The sequence below is a fragment of the Paralichthys olivaceus genome, chromosome 1 (genome assembly GCF_024713975.1).
Source record: "Paralichthys olivaceus isolate ysfri-2021 chromosome 1, ASM2471397v2, whole genome shotgun sequence".
In the NCBI taxonomy this organism is placed as follows: domain Eukaryota; kingdom Metazoa; phylum Chordata; class Actinopteri; order Pleuronectiformes; family Paralichthyidae; genus Paralichthys; species Paralichthys olivaceus.
In genome coordinates this window covers 1775598-1799573 of record NC_091093.1, presented here as the reverse complement: position 1 = coordinate 1799573, position 23976 = coordinate 1775598, and the positions used below count along the sequence as shown (strand labels likewise).

The window sequence follows — 23976 nt, the reverse complement described above, 5'->3', positions numbered from 1 at the left end:
CACACCTTGTTATTTTTACATTGTTATGTTAAATCATTTGAATCAAACTAATTCTATGGTCCATTTGTAATGTAAAAACTCATCTGCTGCTGCTTTCACCTAACATTTGGCAAACCTTTACTTTAATACCATATACCATGCATATGGCTATGTTTGGTCCACAGGCTTGTTGGGCGGCCTGGAAACTACTTGTATGTTGTTGGATCATACAGAATGGAAGAGGTAATTCTATACTATATATGACTCCACTTCACTGAGGTTTAGGTTGTTTACTTTATGCTGTGTATATTAAATTATATTTTCTTGAGGTCCCATGAAAAGATGGGAAATAGATAATACAATAAAGCTTGTTATCAGAGCAGAATTGTTCTCTAAAGCCTTTATCAGAAAGGACTAATTCATTTTAACTGATTATTATTCGGTGAATTGCAGTGGACACAGCTGATCATCATGCATCAATCACGTATCCTCGCTGCAGTGTAGGGTTTGAATACAAGGAACCTTTTATTTAACTGTGTAGTACATTGTTCACACACTGAATATTTCTTTAAAAAATCTTGAATAATCCTGAGCCTCCACACAGATATCTGTATCCTCATATAATGTGGCCGTGTCACTTGTCCCTGTTCTCTCATGCTCTTCTGCCTCACTTTGATTATGGCACTTTTTATCGTTCTCTTCTTCTCTCCCCAGTGTGCTCATGCGGGCTGCCTCATGGAGTTGTGCATCCAGTTGTGCATAACCATGCTGGGCAAGCAGCTCATTCAGAACAACCTGTTTGAGATCGGCATACCGTGAGTGCAAAGCATTCTCTGTGTAACGTTCACAAACACAGACACCAACACTCACACAGATGACAAGCAAAACAATAGATCACGACATATGAGCTCAGCAAGCCACAGAACAAATTGTGCACACCTACTCACTTGTACTTACATGTAAGAGCAAACATTTAAATGCCTGTCTGGTTTACAGACACATACCTGGAAACCAGACACACCTTGCAGAAATCTGGGTGCCTGCAATTTGTCCTTGGTCTGTCTTCATCCTTACAGTCCACTGAGGGGTAGAGAGTGCACTGTGTGTTTGGTTCCTCTTCTTTATCGAACAGTCCACCAACAGCACACATCTGAGCTGTGTCACATTTATAATTCATAGATCTTATTGAACTCCAAAAATAATACACAACCAAATGGATGTGTCACCAACTATCTGCCAATAGATTAAATACTTTTCCAGTGACTTCAGACCAGGTTGTTGATGGTCATAGAACATACATGATACCAACATCCATTATTGTTTTCCTCCCCTACTTTTTCTGAGGCTTGCTGAATTTCTTGGCACCTTACTGACACCAGCCATCACTCATTGCAATAACATGAATTCGACTAATTTCATATAACATGTATAATAATATATTTGCTGAGCCACACTACCATCCACTATTGATCAGAAACACTGCAAGGTATCCTGAAGGATAATACTCTTATTGATCTATTAACAAAAGTGAATGTGATATTCTAATCACTGTTTTTTGGTTTGTACAGGAAGCTGAAAAAACTTCTGCGGAAGAGGAAGTCAGAGTTGGACTCAAAGCAGGAGGAGGAGCTGAACAAAAGCCTGCATCGTCACGAGAAAGACCACTTGCTGGGTCCATTTGTTGGCCTCAGCCCCGAGTACATGGAGATGAGTAAGTTTAAACATGAATGTTCGAAGGTTTAAGGAACTATCGGCAATCACTATTATTATCATTTGAAATTAGAAATATTTTGATATTAGTTCAAATGAATTTATACATTTTGAAATACATTTAGAGGGGCTGTGTGATATGACCAAAATCTAAAAATCCAGACAGAGGTCACGTTATTTCGAGATCATTTTTCATTACTTCTATCTTTTCTTGTCCATGTAAACAGGTTTGCAGATGTAAGTTTCAACTGCAGCTGTTGTCTGCTTCATTCTCTGTGTCTCTTTGCTGTATGTTGTTATATGTTATGGCTGTTATCTATAGACTCTGAAATTAATATATGTGTTTTAAAAGAGGTTATTTATGTTTATGAATACTGAAAAGAAATTACACTCTGCCTCTATGTTGAATTTAAAAGTTTGGAGTTAAAAGATAAGGAAATGGTTGGAGTCTCTGGGCTGAGCTGTTGGATGCAGTAAAACATAGCACTTAGTAAAACAACATGGCGTGGAGTTTAAGGTGAAGCAGCCTCACCCAAGTAGATAATCACCTGCAACCACCCACTCTATTGTATTTTCTTGGTCTGAACACGTTACTCTGTAATTTTGGCTTGAGTCCGTTCATATTTTGTCTTATTCATACAGTCTTTAGGTGCAGTTGATGTATCTGTGCTGATGCAGAGGTAAAGGCTGAGGTAGTAGCTAGTGGAAGGGACACGGAGCAGGGACAGGAGCAGAACAGGAGGAGTGGTAGCAGTGGAGGTGGTCAGGAGGAGTATATCAAGATGCTTGATGACAGATGAGGTGCAGCTGGTGAGGCTCTGCTCTGACTCCGGTGCACCCGTAGGTAATCACACACAGGAAGAACTACTCAGGGAGTGGCAGCAGGTTAGCAGTACCCAGAACTAGAGGTAGAGGGCATGGTAGGAGCAGTTCAAGGGGAAGATGTAACAAGTTTTCAGGCCCCTAAAAAAGAGACTGGAAAAATTGCTGGTGCATTTTAATATGAAAACCTCAGGGCTGTGTTTCTGTCTTGAGGTGCAGAATCAAAGTTATTTTGGAAACAAGAATGCACTCACCTATACCTTTTTTTCTAATTGTCTCTTATCAATGACATGACCAGTGTTGCTAATAGTTACTGTAAATAACTGTTTCACCTCATCATCAGTCCCAAGAAAAGCTCACCATTGCTATTCCTCATTCATAGTATTTTCTACAACTAAGCAACAATCTGCAGTGACAATTCAATTCAATTTTATTTGTATAGCGCCAAATCATATTATATACATTATCTCAAGGCACTTCATATTATAGGTCAAGACCTTGAAATCATATTAATATAGAGAAACCCAACAGTTCCCACAATGAGCAGCATTTTGGAGACTGTGGAGGAAAAACTCCCTCATTAACAGAGAGAAACCTCTAGAACCAGACTCAATGTGGACGATCATCTGCCTCAACCGGTTGGGATGAGCAAATAATAATGTGAAGGAGAGGAGAGATGGGTGGAAAAGAGGGGAGAGAAGAGAGAGAGATAGTGTGCATTCACACGTACATGAATAGTGTAATGGTGAATAGTCATGTGAAATGCTTTTTCAGGTGTTGGTATGAATATTTCTAATGTGGAGTTAAAATGCTCATCTGGTTGAGGATCGTTTTCAATTCAAAAAGCTGTTTTAAAATGGAAGCATAGGATGTTCCCTTCAACGAAGGTCATTACTTTAACAGTCTTATCTTTGGCGAATAAGTTATGTACAGATCAAAACTAACAGAAATAACGTCTGTGTTTACTTTTGCTCTTTCTATGCTCCTTTTGCTTGACTTTTCAAATGTCAGCACCATTAGTCGGCTTCTTGGTGTGATATACAAATGAATCGCACTGTTGAGGCACACTGCGTTGACCTTTAATTTAATTTTTTTTAAATCCAGATTTAGAGCAGAGAGAATGTCAACCAGTGATCTGAAAACTTTGGCTTTATTATGCTTCATGTCCACCAGACATTCCTCTGCATGCTCGTATCTTTATTGATGATTTGAGTGTGGCTGGTCAGAGCTGATGGATACTGTGGCTCATTTAAGGTTCATAGCAAGCAGGTGATGCAAGAAGATTTATATAATAAACACAGACTGAGGCTTATCCTGTTACCAAACACCCCTGTAGCATATCTAGTAAACAAAAGCGTCCCTGAGAGGCTGAAGTCAGGCGTGAATATTTTAACGACTCGCTTACCAAAAAAAAATCACTGATATCCGGAAAATCTCTTTAAATTTTGTATTAAAGAAAAAGATGATAAACTTGTGATGTGCACAATCTCATAAATTGAAGCAATAACAGATACCAAAAGAGTGTAGCAACCAACTAACCCCACAAAGGTGAATAGGTGCCCATATAAGTCCACCCCGCCCACATCCTATGTGACCTACTTTCTCCTGAGTCAATATGATTACAAATAAACAATAACTAACACATAAAAATAAAAAAACATTAAACACCTTGTATCATTTGCAAAAAATATATATTCTTTCCAAACTCATTTATGGCTCAATACTCAAGATACATACAACTTCCTTCCATTTGATTACTAAGTATTTCTGGGATGAACAGTACACAAATGTTTGAAAATCTGTTTGTTCCTCTAAAGATGCTTTCAGACATTCACTGAAATCTGGAGATTCCCCACCCTTTCTCCACAGAAAGTCAGAATAATCCTATGTGAGAACACAGTGGGGAATCCCCCGCTGGATTTACTGCGAGCGAGTGGGGGGGTGGTGTCACTTCATGAGACGGAGGAATAAATGAAAAAAGTATATCTCAAGGTAAAAGAGTGGTGTCTGCTTCTGCCGCACGTGGCTGCCCCACCGATCGCTTTAATAATGCAGATGAGGATGTGTTGCTGATGTGTTGTGCATGTGTGAAAAGCAAACTGCGGGAAACTCAGCACCACATCCACAAAAATAAATTTTCCATGAGTAATATAACTATCCATGACAATACCCAGGTTGTGTAAACAGATTACAAAAATTTCCTCTGAAATCGATCAGTAACAACAACAGCTGTAGATATCATTTGCTTCTCAGGTGTAACAAACTCTTGTTGTAAGAAAGTGAAGGGGGGTAGCATATACTATATATAATATATATATATATATATATATAATATAACTTGTAGTTTGTTGTTTTGGCAGTTTAGTTTCCAGCAGTGGTAGAAAGCTTTTTCGGATAAAACAACCTGCCAACATTACTTTGACTTATGTTTTACTTTAAGAATTGGATACAGTATTTTGTAAGACACTGGACCAAAACAGAGATAAAGAGTGAATATTGGACTTAACTTCATCTTGTGGACACAAACCGTCATGATAAAGACACTCATTGTAGATGTGTGCTGAATCCTTAGAAGGTGAGGTTTAAAAATCATTAGGAGGACACAAGCACATTATATATTCATGCTCAAACACCTGAGATGAGACAATAAAAGGAAAACTGAAGCACAGCTTAGCTACATAGCATTATGACGCACATCAGTGTGGTCATCATTATTTCTACATTAAGAAAACATCTTGATGAGACATCTCTTTGTTTTAAGGGTATGCACTAGAATCTAGTGACTAGATGATAACAAATCCAAAAATACTCTAGCCAAAAATGTCTACATTTATTTTTAATTTAAATTAGATTTTTGCCTCTCAACCTCCAAACCCTCTTTGTTTAGCTCCATACTAACTACCCCATCCATGTTTTCCACAGATAATCCATAAAGCTTCACAGATATTCAGTTGAATATGTAATACAACCGATTCTACCATGCACTATGGGTAAAGTGAATGTGTAATGAGAAAATGATGGCATCACACTAATAACTGAAGGCAAAGGTAAATTAATAGGTTAAAGGTAAAATGTAGATTGCACCTTGTTGTGTAGGTTTAAACTGCAGCTTCATTTTGGTCTAATCGATATTAAAATATAGAAGTACAGTTATCACGCTATCTACTGGTGTATTCATTGCAAAATATCAGTACCTGTCTCTGATACAGTCTGTATCAGTTGTTTCATATTACTGTATGTGTAATGAACCTGTGTTTACATGAATGCATGGGGTAGCTCAGGAATGGAGAACATATGAGTCTTATTGTTTACCATGGCTGAATTGTGCCTGTCCCCACATGTTCATCCAGGAACTTGAGCTAATTTTTCCTATTGTCTGTTTCTGTAGTAATCCAGTTTGGAATGGTTACTCTTTTCGTGGCCTCCTTCCCTCTGGCTCCACTCTTCGCTCTTCTGAATAACATCATTGAGATTCGCCTGGATGCCAAAAAATTTGTTATGCAGCTGCGCAGGCCAATTGCAGCCAAAGCCAAAGACATTGGTAGGTGTTCACTGCCCATTTTCCACCGTTCCTACAGCACTCGAACACACAAAAATAGAAAGCAAATGTTCAATACACAATACTAGCATTGCATGGCAGATACAAAGATCTATTCTCTTCTTGGGGGAAAGCAATGGATGCCACAAGGATAGCTGAGTTTAACAAATGAACAAAGACCAACTCATTAACTTAGGACCTGAATAATACAAGGATAGCAGCTCGTAGCTGTCTCAACCTGTTGCACCAGGGGTCAGATGAAAAGGAGTGCATGCAAAAACTCACAGCTTATATAGGGAACTAAACAAATCAGAAACCAGGAAGTAAGAGGTGCTAAGGCCTACCCATCCCAACAGTAGCCCTGGAGGGACATTTCACTACCGCCTACACAAAGATTGAGGGCTATGGATTTTCTCTCCATCAATTAAGTTGGAAATGCACCAGACATACAGCTTCAAAACCAAACAACAAACTAACACAGAAAAGGATTACAAATTTCAAGTTTTAAAATGTACTCTATGGTTTACATAAGGTAGTGTGATGTTTTGACAAAAATGGAAAATAGTCTCAGAACCTATGGTCCTAGTGTGCAGTAATATTATATACATCAATAATAATATATCATAATATAATAAACTTTTTAGCATACACCTAACATTCCTAACCACTTAGTTGTATCACTCCTTTAACACAGCACAGTGGTCTTTCCACCTCTCCGACTGCTGCTTACTGACCCTGTACAAAAGTTGTATGTTGAAACTGCTGTATCCTCTGTTCTTACCTTCATGACGAGTCTGCCTTTCTGCAGGTATCTGGTACAACCTTTTGAGAGGCCTCAGCAAGGTAGCAGTCATTGTTAATGTAAGTCTTTTATCTTTACAAGCACTATACACTTACAATCCCAAAGGGCTGGACTGACAATGCTATATCACATGGGCTATATCCTTTCTTACCGGGAGCCAAATGTAAACAAAAGTGGACCTTAAAGGGATAGTTCACTGAAAAATGAAAATGCTCTCATAATCTCTTCACCACTATGCCAATGGAGGGGTGGGTGAAGTGTTTGGTCCCCAAAACACGTTGTAGCAGCCAAATCCAATACAAGTCAGTGAAGTCTATGGTGACCTAGTCTTCAGACGTAATAAAAGAACAGAAAAAACATAGCCCATCTCCGCCCATCACTCTCCTCCTCTCATCCATGCCTTCAGAATCCACTATTGCAACAGTATCCTCTATGGCACATCATCCAAAGTACTAAATGAACTACAGAACATCCAGAACTCTGCTACTCGCCTGCTCACCCACTCCAGCTCCCGTGATCACATTACCCCTGTTCTCCAGAATCTCTACTGGCTCCCCTTCCCACAACACATCCAATACAAAGTCCTCCTCCTCACTCATAAAGCCCTCCATAACTAGGCTCCCTCTTACCTCACCAATCTGCTACATCATTCACATTTTTAAGACATTTACACCATGTCTTAAGCCTAGATTTCGCTGATATTTTCGTACGAGGTGTGTTCACAGACCCTCTGACACACTATGTTTAGCCACTTCCAGCGCCACACTCCAGAAGTGTTTTGTGGACTCAAACACTTTACCCACGCCTCCACCGGCATAGTGGCGAGTAGATGATTTGTTCATTTTCATTTTGTGAACTATCCCTTTAATTCCTTACTCTAAAAAGCAACCTTGGGCACCTTAAAAGGTTCTGTTGTGAGGTGGTTGACTCATGAGCTTTCTCCGGTTACTCTGGCCTCCTCCCACAGCCAAAAGAGATGCAAATTGGGGTTAGGTTAATGAGTGTGAAGGGTCCTTGGACTGCATACTGGCCCTACAAAACACTGGCGACCTGTCCAGGGTATATCCATCTCTCGTCCAATGTCAACAGGGATTGGCTCCAGCTCCTCCCACAAAGCTGCAAAGGAAAATTGGTATAGATAATGGATTGATGGAGTTATGAGCAGCCTACCTTGCACTGTGGATGTGAATCAGCAGTAAGATGATGTATTTTACTCATCAATATAGCATTTCTAATGGCAACATAGTTCAGGGGAAACAACTGTCTTGATTTTTGACTGAGGGCGTGCCAACGATCAGACTACTGATTGTTGGCGACCCTCACCCCTGGTATAGAGCAAGCAACAATCACATCCTTAGAACTGCCTTTACTTTGTTGGCAGGTCCAAATAGAATTACTATTTAAAATATGGTGTCATGCCACAGATGTCATAGTTTGACATCTTAAGCCCTGGAATCAAGAAATCCAAGCAGAGTCTTAATTTATTTGATTTCATCAAGATAAATGAATCTGTCAAATAGAAAGGAAGACATAATATTATAAAAGGTTTTATCTCCCTCAGGCCTTTGTCATCTCCTTCACCTCTGACTTCATCCCACGGCTGGTCTATCAGTACATGTACAGCCCTGACGGCACCATGCATGGCTTTGTGGATCACACTCTGTCCTACTTCAAAGTCAGTGACTTCCAGCCAGGCACAGAACCCAAACAACCAATGCACCTGGGCCATAATGTAGAATTATGCAGGTAAGCTTCCACTTTAACGATAGTTGCTCAATTCATGCATTGGGACAGCATTTGATATTTTTGACAATGGTAATTGTACTATCTTATATATGTATTTGTGTTTGTTGTGATTGTTGATTATGCTAAATTGAAATTTAAAAGGGAGCATTACAGGTCAAAATATAGATATCTGTCAAATTGTAAAGTGAAATGAATTGTCAAATAACAACCTCTTAACTATGTTTCAAAATAAATAGTTGTTACATTTTCTTCGGTTTTGTTTCTGTTTCTAGATATAAGGACTACAGAGAGCCTCCCTGGTCCAGCACACCTTATGAACTCTCCAAGGAGTTCTGGGCCATTCTGGCAGCCCGCCTTGCCTTTGTTATCGTCTTTCAGGTTCAGTACAAAACACAGATATCAATATCAAAGCATCTTTTCCTCTCCATGATTTCAAATAGACTTTTCACTCACTTTTGTCATTTGTATTTTAATGTAGAAATAGATGCAAAAATGCAAACAGGTCATTCATATTTGATTGATTTATGGTCTCTCAGTGAAATAATGAAGTTATTAGATTAGTGAAAATGTTATGATTCTTGGAGAGGAGTGAAAAAAACAGCCACTCAGCAGCTGTGGATGTGGAAGTGTCCTTGGGCAAGATACTGAACCCCTAAATGCCAATTCATAGATGATGATGCACTAATTGCAAGTGTCCACCAAATGACATATATATAATGACAAAAAAAATGGGGTTCAACTGAAGTTCTCGATTTTTTTGATTGACTAAGAGGCGCTAAACTTCCCAAGCTAAATGTCCAGAGTAGCCTATTAAAGTACAATCACATTTCAAACAATAGAAAAACTATAGTTATAAAATGAATATTAAGATTAAGATTCGACTTGCTCCGTCTCCGACCTGGGCCAGTGCACCCCTCCTTAGACGACCTGGTGGTCCCGGGCTCCCATTTCCCATTAGGGAAACATAGTAGACTCAGCGCGTCCAATGTCAAATTGTGGGGACATATCAGGTACATAGGCCTGAGGCTGGCAAAATGAAGTAAAGCCCATACAAGGAGATACTGAGCCACCTGCAGTGAATGGATTCATCTGCTGTCTACTTGACTATTGTCAAGATAGGCAGCAGATTTTCCTGGCAATACAAGGACACTACTGTCACTCAAAAACTTCAGGAAATTGTGGTGTGCCAATTGTATATCCCAGAGCTCAAGCCGGTCTCATGCTGTGGAGATCCAACTCACTGCTCTTTATTGCCACACTGTGTGTGACCCAGAAGGTGAAATATCATTCATTACCTCCTTGGGACATGAGGCCATGACTGCAATTCAAAAAAGGCATTGCTTGGACCTCTTGGCTTTCCTAGATCTGTAAACCCTTGGATCAAAATTGATCCCATTGGTCAAAATTGGGAAGGGCTGTGATCACTTCTTGAGAAATGAAAAGAAAAATGTATAGGCAGTAAAAAACACATTTGCTCAACCAGAGGTTTATGATGGATAATGTGAGCAAACTTGTATATTTACTTAAGACAAGATTTAAACATACCATAGCAAGTGACTGTTTTAAGTTTAATTGGCTTCCCTCAATGTTGCTATGCAAGTAGCTCAATGTCTAGGTTCTTAATGACATGTCAATTTCTAAGATGTTCCAATCAGCTCTTTGTCTACTCTGTCCTGTGCAGAATGTGGTGATGCTTATGAGTGACTTTGTAGACTGGCTAATCCCAGACATCCCCAAGGACATCAGCCTCCAGATCCACAAGGAGAAGATCCTCATGGTGGAGCTTTTTATGAAGGAGGAGCAGGGCAAAAGACTTGCAGCGCGAGACAACCACAACCAGGACAACTGCACCTCCACCTCATTAGCTAATCAAAGCCCACCACAGCCGCGCTCACGGCCCATCTCACATGCCAACTGCTGTTAGGCTGCTTGCTGTGAGATAGAGAAAAATAAGCCAACACCCCAACTTGTATACTAACTGTAAATAACTTTATCAGCTGCTTATAGCTAGCTGGTAATGGTTAATGCGCATACTTCAACATATGATCACTTTGTTATAAATATTTTAGCTTTTATTACATTTAAATTGTTTTGGAATATTTTCTGAAGTGACCGGACTTATTTTGAAGTGTTCACATTAGAATTCTTTCAGCTGATTAACTGGCTGTTTTTGCTTGTTTGTTTTTAACACTTTCAGTTAGTTTGTTCCATTTTTCAACAAGCCAGACTTAACCTTATCAGGCATTAACAAACACCCAGGAAGTAGCAGACATGGTATTAGTAGCCAATTACTCAACCACAGGATTTATGATCACAAAACATTATTTATTGGATGTAATTAAAAGGAACAAGCCATTATCTTCATAAGACTCGGGGGAATTCACTCGTTGATGTAAGCATTCAGGATGTCTGAGAAAATAACACAAAACCTGTAACTTAATATAAATCATATTTTTGAGCATGAAGTTCATGCCGAGCAACTAAATGCAGTTTTTGTACTGGAAACTGCCTTTCAATCCATACAAATGGCCTTGATAGCTCGCGGGTGAGATACAACACCATTAAATGCTATCAATATAAACAGCTCAGACAGGCCTTTTTCTGTTTTGCACAATTCTATACAAATGCAGGAATTTATTGATGTTTTTCTTTAATATGCAACATGGTCAGGCACTTGTGCTTTTGTTGTTCGGACACAGGTTTTGAAGGACCAGAAACAAGCCTGTTGATTTGTACTATTCTCTTGTGTGAGTGCCACAGTGCTTATTGTTGAACAAACAGCCTAACAGTGCTCAATGGCATTATTCCTAAAAGCACAAATCATATAATTATTCATTGTAATGAACTGGAATTAAAGCTGCAAGATTGGCAAGATTTAAAGTATAAATACAAAGGGATGTCATGATGTCCAGATAGTCAGAAAATTAAAATAATTCCAGTAGTTTTTCCCGTGTTTCTGCTGTATAATCTATATTTTGTCTACAGCAGAACAGCATATAACACTGACATATTATCACATTATAAAACTTGATATGGTGAAAGTAATTTGCAAAAGTAATTTACATGTCCAACACAAATCAGCATTAGCATTCAAATGTTTTTCCAGTGTCTATCAGTCAAGTTATCACTTTAGTTCATTCAGTTTAGTTTACCTTTGAATAACTTGTGACAGGCAGATTATGTAAAAACAGCAGCTTGCTGCCGTTGGAAAAGAGTTTTAAACTAAAAGACACTAAAATACTTTAGTGCGAGCTTAAAGGTTTAGAATGTAAGATTTAGGTGAAGTGGATCTATTGGCAGAAATTGAATATAAAATAATCCTATTTTGTCACCTATTGTGTTTCTTTTAAATTGTAGGAATTGTTGTTTTCTTTACCCTAGAATGGACCAATAATATTTAAATACTTTATATTTACATTGGGAGTGTGTTTTTTACTGTAGCCCAGAATGGACAAACTTAACACGTTTTGATTTTTTATAATGACTGAAGGCTGCCACAGGTTCTCTTTCATGTTTGAAAGGGGGGGTGAGGTGAGGGGTATCCAGCAACTTCACCACTAGATGTCACTAAATTCTACACACTTAACCTTTAAGTTGAATTTAGGAGTTGAAAATTCTCTTTGGGTTTGAATTTTAAACGTATTGGTTGAGCTGTTAAAATCACCATGACTTCATACCCATACTCCATTCATAGTGATATTTTGTAAAACAGTAGCTACTTTGTGTAGTGTTAGCAACTTTTAATGAAATGAAATGTTACTTGCTACCTTTCAAATGTATGTTTAATCATTAATAGAACAGATTTAAGGTTGTGCACATTTGATTCTACTTATTGTACTAAATGTTTTCGGTCACATAAATTACTGTAAACTAATATAATGTTAGATAGCTGCATCTTGGAACAATTGAAGAATCTTGCCTTTTAATGGGAGATGCTCATTTAAAGGGACATTGCATTTAGTTTTTGGTCAATCTCGAATTTTAATGTGAATTCATGTCGCTGTATCCAAAAGCAGTGTTTTGCTTGAGGACACCATAATGACCGTTGTTAAGAGAGAAAACAGCATTACTCACTCTGACCCTGCCTTATGTCCTACTAGCTGCTCCAGGAGTTAACACGGTTGATTTATAGCTTCTCCAAACCACCACTGGATAATTTTAGAGCTTCATTTAGCAGTTTTCATGTAAACAGCTTCAATATTATTATCTTTATTATTATATACCTTATATGAACCTTAAACATTATTTGGTGTTCTCCTAAAGCTGTAATTCTTAAACAATTAAAGCACAATGACTGAATATTATATATAATTTTTGTATTGTTCCTGCTGCAAAAAATATGGGAGTGACTGGATATCACTTTGAAGAATAGTACTATACTGTAGACCAAAGGTGCAGCAACACTACAGTCTTATAAGTGTGTAAAAACCTGCCCCCTGCTGTAAATATGTTGAACTACCCAGACTAAGAGAATGTATTAATACATTTAAAATTTTCAGTGATGTAAAATCACTTTTAGGTCAAAATGTTGTATGTATGTTGTTTTATGACATTGCATTTCTAAGTGGATCTAATTTGTTCAGCCCACAGGGGACCACTGAAAGATCAACTGTCACAATGACAAGAATATACTTCATGTAATTATCGTAATTTTCATTCTTTATTTAATGTATGACAAACCATCAATATCAGCCTATTTCACTGTATCTGGACAGACATTACTTCTTTCTGGGATATAACTTTCCTTGAGCAAAAACTGCACGTGTGCATGTGTGAGTGTGTGTGTGTGTGTATGTGTTGATATTCAGATATGATTAATGTGATATCTGATGAATAACAAAGAATATTTTCCCTCATGATCTCTTGTGACCTGATAACTCAAGATCATCTCTCCATGTCCCTCATGAGATGTCCTCCTGCCATTTGTTGCCATGTATTCACAGCCATCAATAAAACACTAAATACTGTAACATGGTAATATTTATTACAATGTATGTCAATGCTCATTTCACAACATGCATGAGTGTATATGCACGTATAACAGATTTGTCTTCATACTGCAAATAAATGAGTGAGGAACTACCTGGTGTGTGCACATTGATATATATTTATATTTAGTGACTATTTGTCAACAGATTCCTTTTTACTTTAAACTGAGGCACCAGTTCAGTTGAGTTGTACACAGGCAATGAAGAAGTCCATTGTCCACACAAAATTCACGGTTGGGTTGATTTATTTTCCCGTTGAAAAGCACAGATATACATGTGCTTCTCCTGCAGCTTCTCTTCATGTGCTGGTAAAGAAAGAAATGTCCCTTCCTGGTGCTTCCCCTCATTAACACACCTGCTACATTTATTGTGAATCCTACCTGGTCTGATGCTTACTGTCCCCTAGTGTCTACAAATAATGCAAAAATAACATATAGTAATATAATAATATATCAAATTAATAAAATATATTCTACTGTATATATATATATATTATAAAAAAAATAGTGATGGATTTGGACACTGTGTTGCCATGTATAGAACATCACCTTTTTTGATGCAATATTTACTTGATTTTTCTAATAATTTAAGAGGAGGTGGGAGTGTTCATCTTGAGTATGGTATGCAGATAACCTTTCAGGCTAAAGACAGCCATTGTCTGTATACCATGTTTCAAGAATTTTCACCTCTGTATTGTCCATGGTGACCCCCACTGTTTGCAGGTGATTTTACCATATCTATTTGTGGGAAATATGTGATAAAAGTGTGAGCTGGTGAAGGAGAACTCAGGAAGAATCTTATGTCTTATGCAGGAGGGTTTCTTGAAGGCTTGATGTACATATCAACATTAACAGAGTTGCATGAGTTATTGTCAACTCCAAGTCTGAAGATATCTCACACAACATCCCAACTAATCTTTTTCCCTCTCCACCTCGCATCAACCATTCCAACATCATGTCCATGAAAGGCTAGAATAGCTGCTCTATGTGGGTGTTTGCATCTTACTGGATAGTTAAACCTAAAGCATGCATGCCTAAATCACGTTGTGTCCATTACGTCTTGCTTCTGATATAATTTAGAAAATAGTTGGAGTTGGTGTCTCTCTGTCTGGGGCATTTGAGTTAGGTATGAAAGTTCCTGAGCATATAGACACTACAATGTACTGCTACCCCTTTATCTATAACCTGACATTGAGTACTGCAAGAGAAGGGAGTGTGTGTAGCATGATGCAGACCCTGTTCTGTAAACAAATACAAAAGAAAATTGCTTCACAAAGGTCAGCTCAATTTTCTTTATGGTATTCACAACTTGCTTCTCTTTAATATTATTATTTTTTTAATTCTTAAGAGGTGAAAAATCTTTTCACCTCACTGTTGTTCAGGTTGACCACCTCTGTATATCAAGTTTCAGAAGGTTTTAAACAAACACATTGTATTTGAAACTTGACATGCAGATAGTGGGGGTCACCATGAACAAATGGTAAGTGGTTTGTATTTATATAGTGCTTTTCTACTCTTGATGGCCGCTAAAAGCATTTTACAGTACATTTTTACCATTCACCCATACAGTGCATCTATTAGCAGCACTTCTGTTTTTATGAAGGGCTATTTGGGGTTCAGCATCTTGCCCAAGGACACTTTGGCATGCAGATGGAGAAGACTGGGGATTGAACTGCTGACCTTCTGGTTGACGGACAACCGCCCTCAGCCACATCTTAGTAACAAGCTTAGTAAGGGGAAACATATTTGTCAACTCTTGAGGATTCTTAATAATATTTAATATGAGCAAGTTATGAGTACCATAATGAAAATTGTGCTGTCTTTCCCTTGAATTTTCTCTAAGTTCGTGCAGTGAAATTACTTGAAACTTGACATGCACACAAATATTTCACCTCTCAAGGATTTCTATAGGAGTAAATTCTGGATGCCATTTTCTCCACTCCAAGTCCATTACCGTAACACCACAAACTGACGCGCATCAATTTTCAATCTGGGCTAACCGTGGTAAAAACAGACGCATTCACATGCATTATCACTGTGCGTACACATATACCCCGTCGACCCGTATGACACTGATAGTTGTAAGTCGTCATACTGTCGCCACATGATTGACTTCATTGTGGCGTTATCGATCACCCGTCGCACAGTGGGCGAAATACCGTACAAATACGATAATTACCGTAAATCTGGCAAAGTAAGAAAAACACGGAAGTGAAAGTACAAGTGAAGCGTTTCCTAGTTCAGAAGGATCGGGTCCGACTGTCGGTCTGTGTGAAAGAATGAGCTCTTTGCAATTTAACGCTGTTTTACTTGAGATTTCAAACCAGCTTTCCAGTGACGAGCTGGATAAAATGAAGTTTCTGTGTCGAGGGAAGATCGGGAAAAAAAATATGGAGAAGATCAACAGCGCACTAAAACTCTTTCAGTTTCTGACAGAGAGAGGCGAGCTGGGAGCCGATAAAACAGAGCCTCTGTCCGAGCTTCTCCAACAAATTCAACGACTCGATCTCGCGGACAAATTCAACACGTATGAAAGTCGGCGTGGAAACACTGCCAGCGAACCGGAGCAGGCGGAGAAGGGTAATGAAACTCTCTCTCTCTCTCTCTCTCAGCCAGCCTCCGTCAGACAGCCCGAAACTTTACAGTGACAATTCTCAGCTAATGTGGTGGCCTCAAACATTCGCTGTAGGCTATATGAGATATACTCCACTTCACTGGACTGCGATGCGTCGCATGTTTTTTTGGCCGCTCCAAACACCCGTAATGTAACAGCGCGAAGTGAAGATTGAAGTTGTCAAATTTGACTCCGAAATTCTGATTCCTGGTGACAGGAGACCTTTTTGTGATTGTAACAACAGTGGTGAAATCAACAACTCTGATGGAATGTCCCCTCAGTACAACTGTACCTGACTGAATGTTGTCTACCTGATCTGAACCTTATTGTCTAAGACAGACTAGTCCTTGTAAGAAAGGAATTGGCAGCGGGTGTGGGGAAAGATAAAACATGATATCTTTCCTGTAGTGTATATTAAAAATCAAACAAAATTAAATATGGACTGACTTTGTTCATTTCTGTTCAGACAACAGAAAATCGCAGAGGTGGGATTGTTCTCTTTGGACAACTGTGGACATTGACCTGCTGGACATAAAATTATTGTCATTATTGATTAATCACTATCAATATTGTTTTCTTGACTTTATAACACCGGGGCTACCACTCTTTTTATACCTCTCAATAAGCTCTAAATAATTTACACTGTTGACTGAAACTAAGGGGATTTTATATAAACCTGACATAGTATCTTAATGTCTCTAAATGTGTGTAGAACAGCTGACTCTTTAAAGACCTTCAGTTTACTCCTCATTTCCAGAAGGGAAGATGGACAAGCCTTTTTTTCATTAGCTGTTGTCTATTCCCAATTATCCTTGTTGGCCTTAGGAGGTGCTTAATAGTTATGTTGTGCTATTATGTTTTGTACAAATATGCGTTGAAATTGTTTCCCAAAAGTAGAAAACCCTATTCTCTAAACCATTTATATCTCCTTCTCTTTCAGCCCAACTGGACATTGCTACAGAGGTGATTGCAGAAAACCTAGGAAGGTCTTGGCGTAAACTGGGCCGCAAACTGGGTTTGAATGATGTCAAGCTGGACTCCATAAGCAGGAGGTATCCTACAGAATTGGAGGAGACAGGAATAGAGCTGCTGAAGGAGTGGAGGAAGAGCCGAGGAGCCGAGGCCCGAACAAATGAGCTGATAGAAGCCCTGAGGGCATGTTGTTTAAACCTGACTGCTGATAAAGTGGAAGAGAAACTGTCAGCCCAAGGATATTGATTGGGTTCAACAGATAAGACTCAAAACTCTGTAAAAATATAAATTTACTACTGTAGTTATATATTAAATTATGATTGTTGAGGTGAATCAGTTGACTTTCTGGATGTCATAAAATGTATAACAACAGCTTTTTATGTCTGACCATTTCTTTTTATGTTATATTGAATTAAAACTTTATCTACAAGTGGGATAAAACTTTCAGATTGAATGTCATCAGTGCCACATCCACTTATTAGCTTTCAGTCAGAGAGTTAGACCAACAGATAAACACCAATCATATCAGTCTGTCTGTTAATTAAAGAATACAGCAATGGTGAAGTGCTGTTTTTCCTGGATCATAGACGAGATGAAACTGAAATCTGTGACCTTTAGCACATTTCGTAATTGTTGTCAGAGCCAGGCTAACTGCCTTCACATCCCAAGAATCTTTAGTGTTTGAATTCTTAACCAAATCAGTCCAACAACATTTATGATCTGAAGTATGCAAGTTTATTGTTTCAGGACCACTCAAACATCCATCTGCCCAACGTCCTCATTGCCTTCATCTGCTGTGATGTCATCCAGGCAGCAGGTCAAAGGTCACTTGCAGTTTCTGCAGAAGAAATGCATGTTATTAGGTGAACGAAGGGATGTGCAAAAGTGGGACTGATACATGTTTGTGTGCTTAATATTCTAGTTTTGTTGACTTCAACATTAAAGGAAAGGTTCATTTGACTAAGTCTGTCTTAAAATACTCAAGCCTATCCTGTAATCATTGCTGATATACTGGCTGTAGCGATCCCTTCTTTTTATTTTCGGTTGAAGTAATGGGGGATAGGCTTTCATGCTAAAGTAGAGCCTCAACAGCCTGAGTTGAAAGAATCAAGAAATTCACTAGTAAAGTTTTTGTTCTTTCAGTACAATCTTACCTCTTTCTGTGTCCCCTTTAAACACAAAGATGCATTTCTGTCTTGTCTACCAAGGTACAGTATACAGTACAGTGTAATATAAACTAACTTCTATGCCAAAAGGACTGTGCCTTTAGAAGATTCCCACTTGATTTTCATGAAATCCAGACTGCTTAAGCCTTGTGATAGATATGCCTAAATTAATAAACTGTTTCTGCACCAAATGCGGACTGTGGATCAATGTGATATAGTAAGGGAGGAGGAGTGATTCCAACAGTCACAAACTTTCTTGTGGCATTACTGTGACGCTGTCTCTCGGGTCTCATTTTTACATTTGTCTGTCATCCAGCTAAACCACAGAACACTTACAACACTTATACAGCCTGTTCAGTCTGTCAATGTCATTCTTGCTCATCTGGGTGGCCTGGCCAAGGGATACATTGCTGTTGGGAATTGGAACCATAGTGGGACGGTTGTTCTTGGAGAAGGCGTACCTGGAGAATCATAGACACCACGATGCAAGTTAACTTACTCTGTTAAGAACAATCGCTGATAAGTCTGACGATTTTAATTATTTTAGGTGCATAAAATGAAAGAGATAGATAGACCAAATAAAGTTCATGACACAAAATGAAATTATTCATACCTCTCATATTGCATGACAGAGTTGTAGTCATAAGAGGTTCCCTGGTTAAGAGTGTTAATCTTATCAAAGTTGTACGCCATGCCTGCAGGGATAATAGAAAATATGTCAAATCACACAAGTACAGTGATTTTGAGGAGCACAATAGAGAATCAGCGGTTTTGCCATGTGTTAATCATACTGTAAACTCAAAGTGGCTAAAAAATTGCAGTTTAATGGTAAATGGTTTGTATTTATATAGCACATTTTCAGTCTTGACGATCAGTCAAAATGCTGTACAATACATTTCTGCCATTCACTCATTTATACATCAAAGTGCAGCACTTTTTCTATTAAACATCACTCCAGGTGTGCTGAGAGGGAGCTGTGTGAAGTCTGAAAAATGTCCTCAATTAATGATAGTTGATTCAGGGTTGGGTGGGGCTGAAGACTAAAAGTGCAAATAGAATCCTTTAGTGTTGAAATAGATTCAAGTGTGGTGAACAGACCTCCATGTCTGCTCCTTATCTCTGCTGTAGGCTACAGGCATAATGCTATATCAGCCACTATCTGCATAACACACCCCAGTTTCTATGTCTATGTCTATGTCATGACAAGGAAGTTGCAATTTAGGTAGTGTAGGTGCCAGTATTTGACAAAGTCAGTAGACATATGTTTGAATGTTTTACTGTTCAACATTCACATAACAAATTTGTTTTCAGAATGTTTCCACCAATCAGTCAAGTTTAGCTCAAACAATGCTCCTGTATGTCTGTCTCTAGAACAGCTCTGCCTCCATACAAGTTATAGCCTACTTTATAGTTAAAATGTCTTACCATCAATGATGTTTTCCCAGTACACCCTAATGTAGCTGTCTCTGTCAGAGCGAGTCTGTTCATGGTTGAAGCCGAGGGCGTGGAGCAGCTCATGCTGGACTGTGCTGTGGTACAGACAACCCTGACGACTCAGGGACACAGTCTGAGCACCACCCTGACGACCTACGTATGAGTAGCAGCTGTGGAAACATAATCGGAAAAAATATGAAAAAAAATCTCCTTTTGTTCTACAGATGCAGCAAACATCAGTAAGTATCTATTGTTGGTCCCAGGTCAATTAAACCTAAAAGCCTGAACTTTCTGTAATTTATGTTTGTAATTAAAAGTTAGTCAAAGGGAGGACTACGATGAAACACAGAAACTTCAAGACAGATGTTATATCACACATTTTTTAAGGATGTGAATTGTTGAAGCAAATACAAAAACTCATTGATTCCTTACATTTACGTGTGGCTGCTAAAAACACAAAGCAATGGCAGGAAATGTTGTGGATATTAATTGGCATTTACAGTGGCGCTGAATATGTGCCACACCCACACAACAGAGTTGGCAGTAACTAGAAGGTCAACATGGAAAGTCATGATGACAAGCAGTTGTCAAGGACTTAAAACCACCTTTGCCTGCATCTATGAATTAAATAGATAGCGAAGGTCCTTGTGTGCTGGACAGTAACTCATAGAATATATAGGACCCTGAGAGCAGAATGAGTCACTGAACATTTGACAGCCCTTACAGGAATAGAAGCGCCAGTTATAAGAAAAAAGTTTTAAGCAATTAACAGGAAACAACCTGGTAAAATCGATTTTTTCCCCTCATTATGCCTTTCAACCTTGGAGTTATGTAGTGAAGCCCGAGCCAGAGCCTTACCCATTCCTGGACTCAATGCTCAGCCATTCATGATCACCGTTCTGGTAGGGTCTGAAACGGATGCAGGAAACTGAAGAAAAGGACTCCAGTCCACGAGTGATGATGGCCTTCTCACGGGAGGCTGGTGGGATGGCAGGTTGAGAGGATCTGTAACAGTGTAGCTATCTTGCATAGCCAGACCCCCTTTCCACAGCATTGCATCAGTACTGGAGAATGGTCTGGTTACACCCATCATCACCTCTGGTTTGTACAATCAGCTTGGTTGGCAGTAAACCCTTGATGCAGTGATGGAGCCTCTGCAAAATAGTGTCTGAAGGGGGCTTGATTTAGTGGAACATTTGCAATATGGGAGGCGATCACTTTCATTAATCCACCATAAAAATGTTGAATTTGTTTGTTTCAACAGTGTTTCAAAAGGTAGAGTCTTACCCTGAGCACCACACTGCCTCTGCTGACTAAACCTCTTTCCATGGTGCACCTGCTGTTATCTTTTCACCAGTTACATCCTGCACCATTCCCCAGCCAACCACCAGACAACATGATTCATCAGACCAGCCCATCCATTGCTCTATGGTTTATAAATTAACCTTGGGCGCCAGTGACCCTGTCACTGATCCACTGACATCCTTCCTTGGACACACAGGACCTGCTGTTCTGGAGATGCTCTAGAACCTCTGACCCAGTCGTCAAACAATCATGTTATGGCCCTTATCAGAGATGATTGTTTTGTTTGCCTATTTTTCCTGCTTCTATCAAATTAACCTCAAGAACTGACTGTTTGTTTGCTGCCAAATACGTCCCACCACCTGACAAATGGCGTTGTAATGAGACAATCAAAGTTATTCACTTTAGCTGTCAGTGGTTTTGATGTTGTAGACAGTTGGAGTAAATGCTAAAGATACATTTTACTCACTCAAATAAGTGAGTAAAATGTATATAAAAATATTAAAACTATTGAGGCTTACAGAAGTGATTGGCAATGTAGTATGGGATGTAGACCTTCCCATCACTCCACTTTTCCCAAAGGCAGCCCCTAGAGGTGCAGGGGTCAGCGTTTCTGTCAGCCTCAGACTTGATAGCAATGTCTCCTCCGATCAGGGTGGGCTCATCAAAGTCAGGGGCTGCAAAACCAACACAGGTTTTGGAGGTGAGTTTGACATACATACAGAATAACATATGTAATCATTTGGTTCCTTTGTTGTTTTATTTTTGTTTTATTTTGTCAGACTGAATGGCCATTAAGCTTTTACAGGTCAATTGTGTCTCTGCCTGTTTGTGGATCTTATATGAAATTAATGAATTATTTCATGAAACGCAGTTAGGTTGTTGTGCAGATGACCAACTTTCATTATGTTCTGTATACAATTTTAAGCACACTATGAAATATGATGATAGCATTTCTTTATGTGTTTGTCTTCAATATTGTGACTATGGCATGGTGAAGTGCTGACCATGGGACTGAACAGAATCACAAGTTAAGTTTAGGGAAATATGTTCTCACTGCGGTCTCTGTTAGCTCTCTCCAGCAGTTCACCAACAGACAGTTCCCTGGATGTGTCCTCCTCCATGGTAGCAACCTCTGCACAACACATTGTATGTGATATTGTATGAACTGTACGCATAATAATTCTAAATATATAGGCTGAATGAAATATGAGTGACTTACCATCCTGTGCTTGCCCAGAAAGACATGAAAAAGCAAAATGTTGAAGAAGCACATTCACAAAAGAAGAATTTAACATAGGCTCTCCTCTGTATGATTTCATGAAACTTTGTTTTATCTTTATCTGCCGCTAAAGTGGCCGAAACATCTTTGAATTGCTTTGGTGTCAATTAATGAAAATACAATCCTGACACATGGAAATGTGAAGCAGTTGTTAGCATAAATATATGTACGCATTATATTAATCTGTTATAAATTGAACTTAATGTTAGAAAAATAATAATAACAATAACCGTGAAATAAATAAATACATTTTGTTTCATATGGGCAATTTCACAATAATTTCAGGCCTTTTTGCCTGTGTTGATACTGATTTTGTTTCTGACAAATGTGATATGTTGGTTAGATGAGGTGGTTTGTGATGTTTTCTACCTCAGCCGAGGAGGAGGACACAAGCAGCAAGGCCAAAAGAGACCAAGAGAAAACCAACATGCTTGCAACAGACCTATGATAACCACAAAGAAAAAGGAGGTGAAGATGGTACAGAAAGACAAAGTATAATTCATAAATCTACAACAGAAAAGTAAAACAAACAATCCATTAATCCTGGTTCTATTACTCTTATTGTAATATAATGTGTGGTGGTATGGAAGGTGTGTGAGTCTTACCTGAGAACCTGAACAATCAGTGTCCTACTGTCACAAAGTGACAGTTTTTATACTGTTCAGGTAGAACAAGTAAACAAAATGTGCAAACACAACAGCACCCCTTTATCACTGAAAATGGAAATGTCTGTGTCCTTGTAACCTGTGTGAAACACTGCATCTGGTGTGCGAGCAGTGTGAACATAGTATGGCCTTTCTCAGTATTCAGTACTCAGTACGTAGTAGTTCTAAATCTGTAAAAAATGTCTATCTCTGATGTTGGTGTTGAGATCTGTTCAACATGAAGGTTTTGGCTGGGTATAATGTCAAGTTCCTTCAAAGTAAACTGTAAAAATATTTTCTTTATGGGTGACAGTCTGGGTCAGAGTTGAAGGAAAACTGTTGTCAGAAGAGTCATCCCCTGTGTACAAAAAATTGAAAATTAACAAAATATGTAAACGGGGGTGTACACACATGTTGTATTGTATCTTAAATTGGTCCAGTTGTACCCCAAAGAAAGAATAGAGTGGTGGGGGAGTTGGATTCATTATCATTGGAACAGGAAACAAATAAAGTAAAGTAAAAATACAAATTTACTTACTATTTATAAATTCCATTTCATGTGTTTACATGTGTTTGAAGGTGTCAGAAAGCATCTCACTACTGCTGCACACCTCTTTTAATGAAAGCTTTCCTCAGAATACTGAAATAATAAATCTAATAAATTACAAAAGCAATGTAGTGTGTCTTTTTTCTTTAATGAATATATTAATTTAAATATGTTTACTTTAAAATATGGAATCAGTCTTTAAAAAATACATTAAAAAAGTTATATTTAAAAATGTTTTAATAGATTAGCAAAACACATAAACCCACAGAAAATGTAACAAGGACACACATTGCTAAGCCCTATCAGACAAACTGTGATTTGTGATATGGGCAGCTGTGGCTGAGGTCTTCTAACCAGATGGTTCAATCCCAGTTCTCTCCATCTGCATGCCGAAATTTCCTTGGGCAAGATACAGAATTGCCCCTCATAGA

The 23976-nt window shown here is 38.6% G+C and overlaps 3 protein-coding genes across 6 annotated transcripts in view; 2 read left to right on the top strand and 1 right to left on the bottom strand.

Moving 5' to 3' along the window:
• ano1a (anoctamin 1, calcium activated chloride channel a) overlaps positions 1-13679 on the top strand; it is a 49975-nt gene extending 36296 nt beyond the window's left edge. For all 3 annotated transcript variants that reach the window (XM_069518785.1, XM_069518278.1, XM_069517882.1), the window contains exons 18-25: positions 165-222; positions 694-794; positions 1548-1690; positions 5900-6052; positions 6858-6910; positions 8413-8597; positions 8870-8975; positions 10279-13679. In XM_069518785.1, coding sequence (XP_069374886.1) covers positions 165-222; positions 694-794; positions 1548-1690; positions 5900-6052; positions 6858-6910; positions 8413-8597; positions 8870-8975; positions 10279-10521 — 1042 coding nt within the window. In that variant the 3' untranslated portion in view covers positions 10522-13679. The remainder of the gene's footprint in view (positions 1-164; positions 223-693; positions 795-1547; positions 1691-5899; positions 6053-6857; positions 6911-8412; positions 8598-8869; positions 8976-10278) is intronic.
• Positions 13680-15775: 2096 nt separating this feature from the next.
• Positions 15776-17542, top strand: fadd (Fas (tnfrsf6)-associated via death domain). The gene is made up of 2 exons (XM_020080210.2): positions 15776-16164; positions 17139-17542. Exons 1-2 carry the CDS (start codon positions 15864-15866, stop codon positions 17414-17416), a joined length of 579 nt encoding a protein of 192 aa, XP_019935769.2. The 5' UTR covers positions 15776-15863; the 3' UTR covers positions 17417-17542.
• A 340-nt stretch (positions 17543-17882) lies between these two features.
• LOC109625112 (high choriolytic enzyme 1-like) lies at positions 17883-22798 on the bottom strand. 2 transcript variants are annotated; one of them, XM_069514936.1, is made up of 8 exons: positions 22724-22798; positions 22130-22187; positions 21594-21749; positions 20629-20749; positions 19762-19940; positions 18950-19031; positions 18673-18797; positions 17883-18008 (listed from the first exon to the last, which is right to left on the bottom strand). In XM_069514936.1, coding segments are annotated over exons 1-8 (783 nt in total). In that variant the 5' UTR covers positions 22784-22798; the 3' UTR covers positions 17883-18006. The 2 variants fall into 2 exon arrangements, with proteins under 2 accessions (XP_069371037.1, XP_019935768.2); XM_020080209.2 differs by lacking the exon at positions 22724-22798 and having other exon boundaries at positions 22130-22265.
• Positions 22799-23976: the final 1178 nt, after the last annotated feature.

Excerpts from the sequence above, each read along its gene's own strand:
- fadd (XM_020080210.2), top strand. The coding sequence starts at position 15,864 with ATGAGCTCTTTGCAATTTAACGCTGTTTTACTTGAGATTTCAAACCAG. Across the intron at positions 16,165-17,138 it reads ACCGGAGCAGGCGGAGAAGG|CCCAACTGGACATTGCTACA; the intron begins GTAATGAAACTC and ends CTTCTCTTTCAG.
- LOC109625112 (XM_020080209.2), bottom strand. The coding sequence starts at position 22,250 with ATGCGTACAGTTCATACAATATCACATACAATGTGTTGTGCAGAGGTT. Across the intron at positions 20,750-21,593 it reads CTACATTGCCAATCACTTCT|CCTCCCGTGAGAAGGCCATC; the intron begins GTAAGCCTCAAT and ends CCATCCCACCAG. Across the intron at positions 19,032-19,761 it reads CTGGGAAAACATCATTGATG|GCATGGCGTACAACTTTGAT; the intron begins GTAAGACATTTT and ends TTATCCCTGCAG.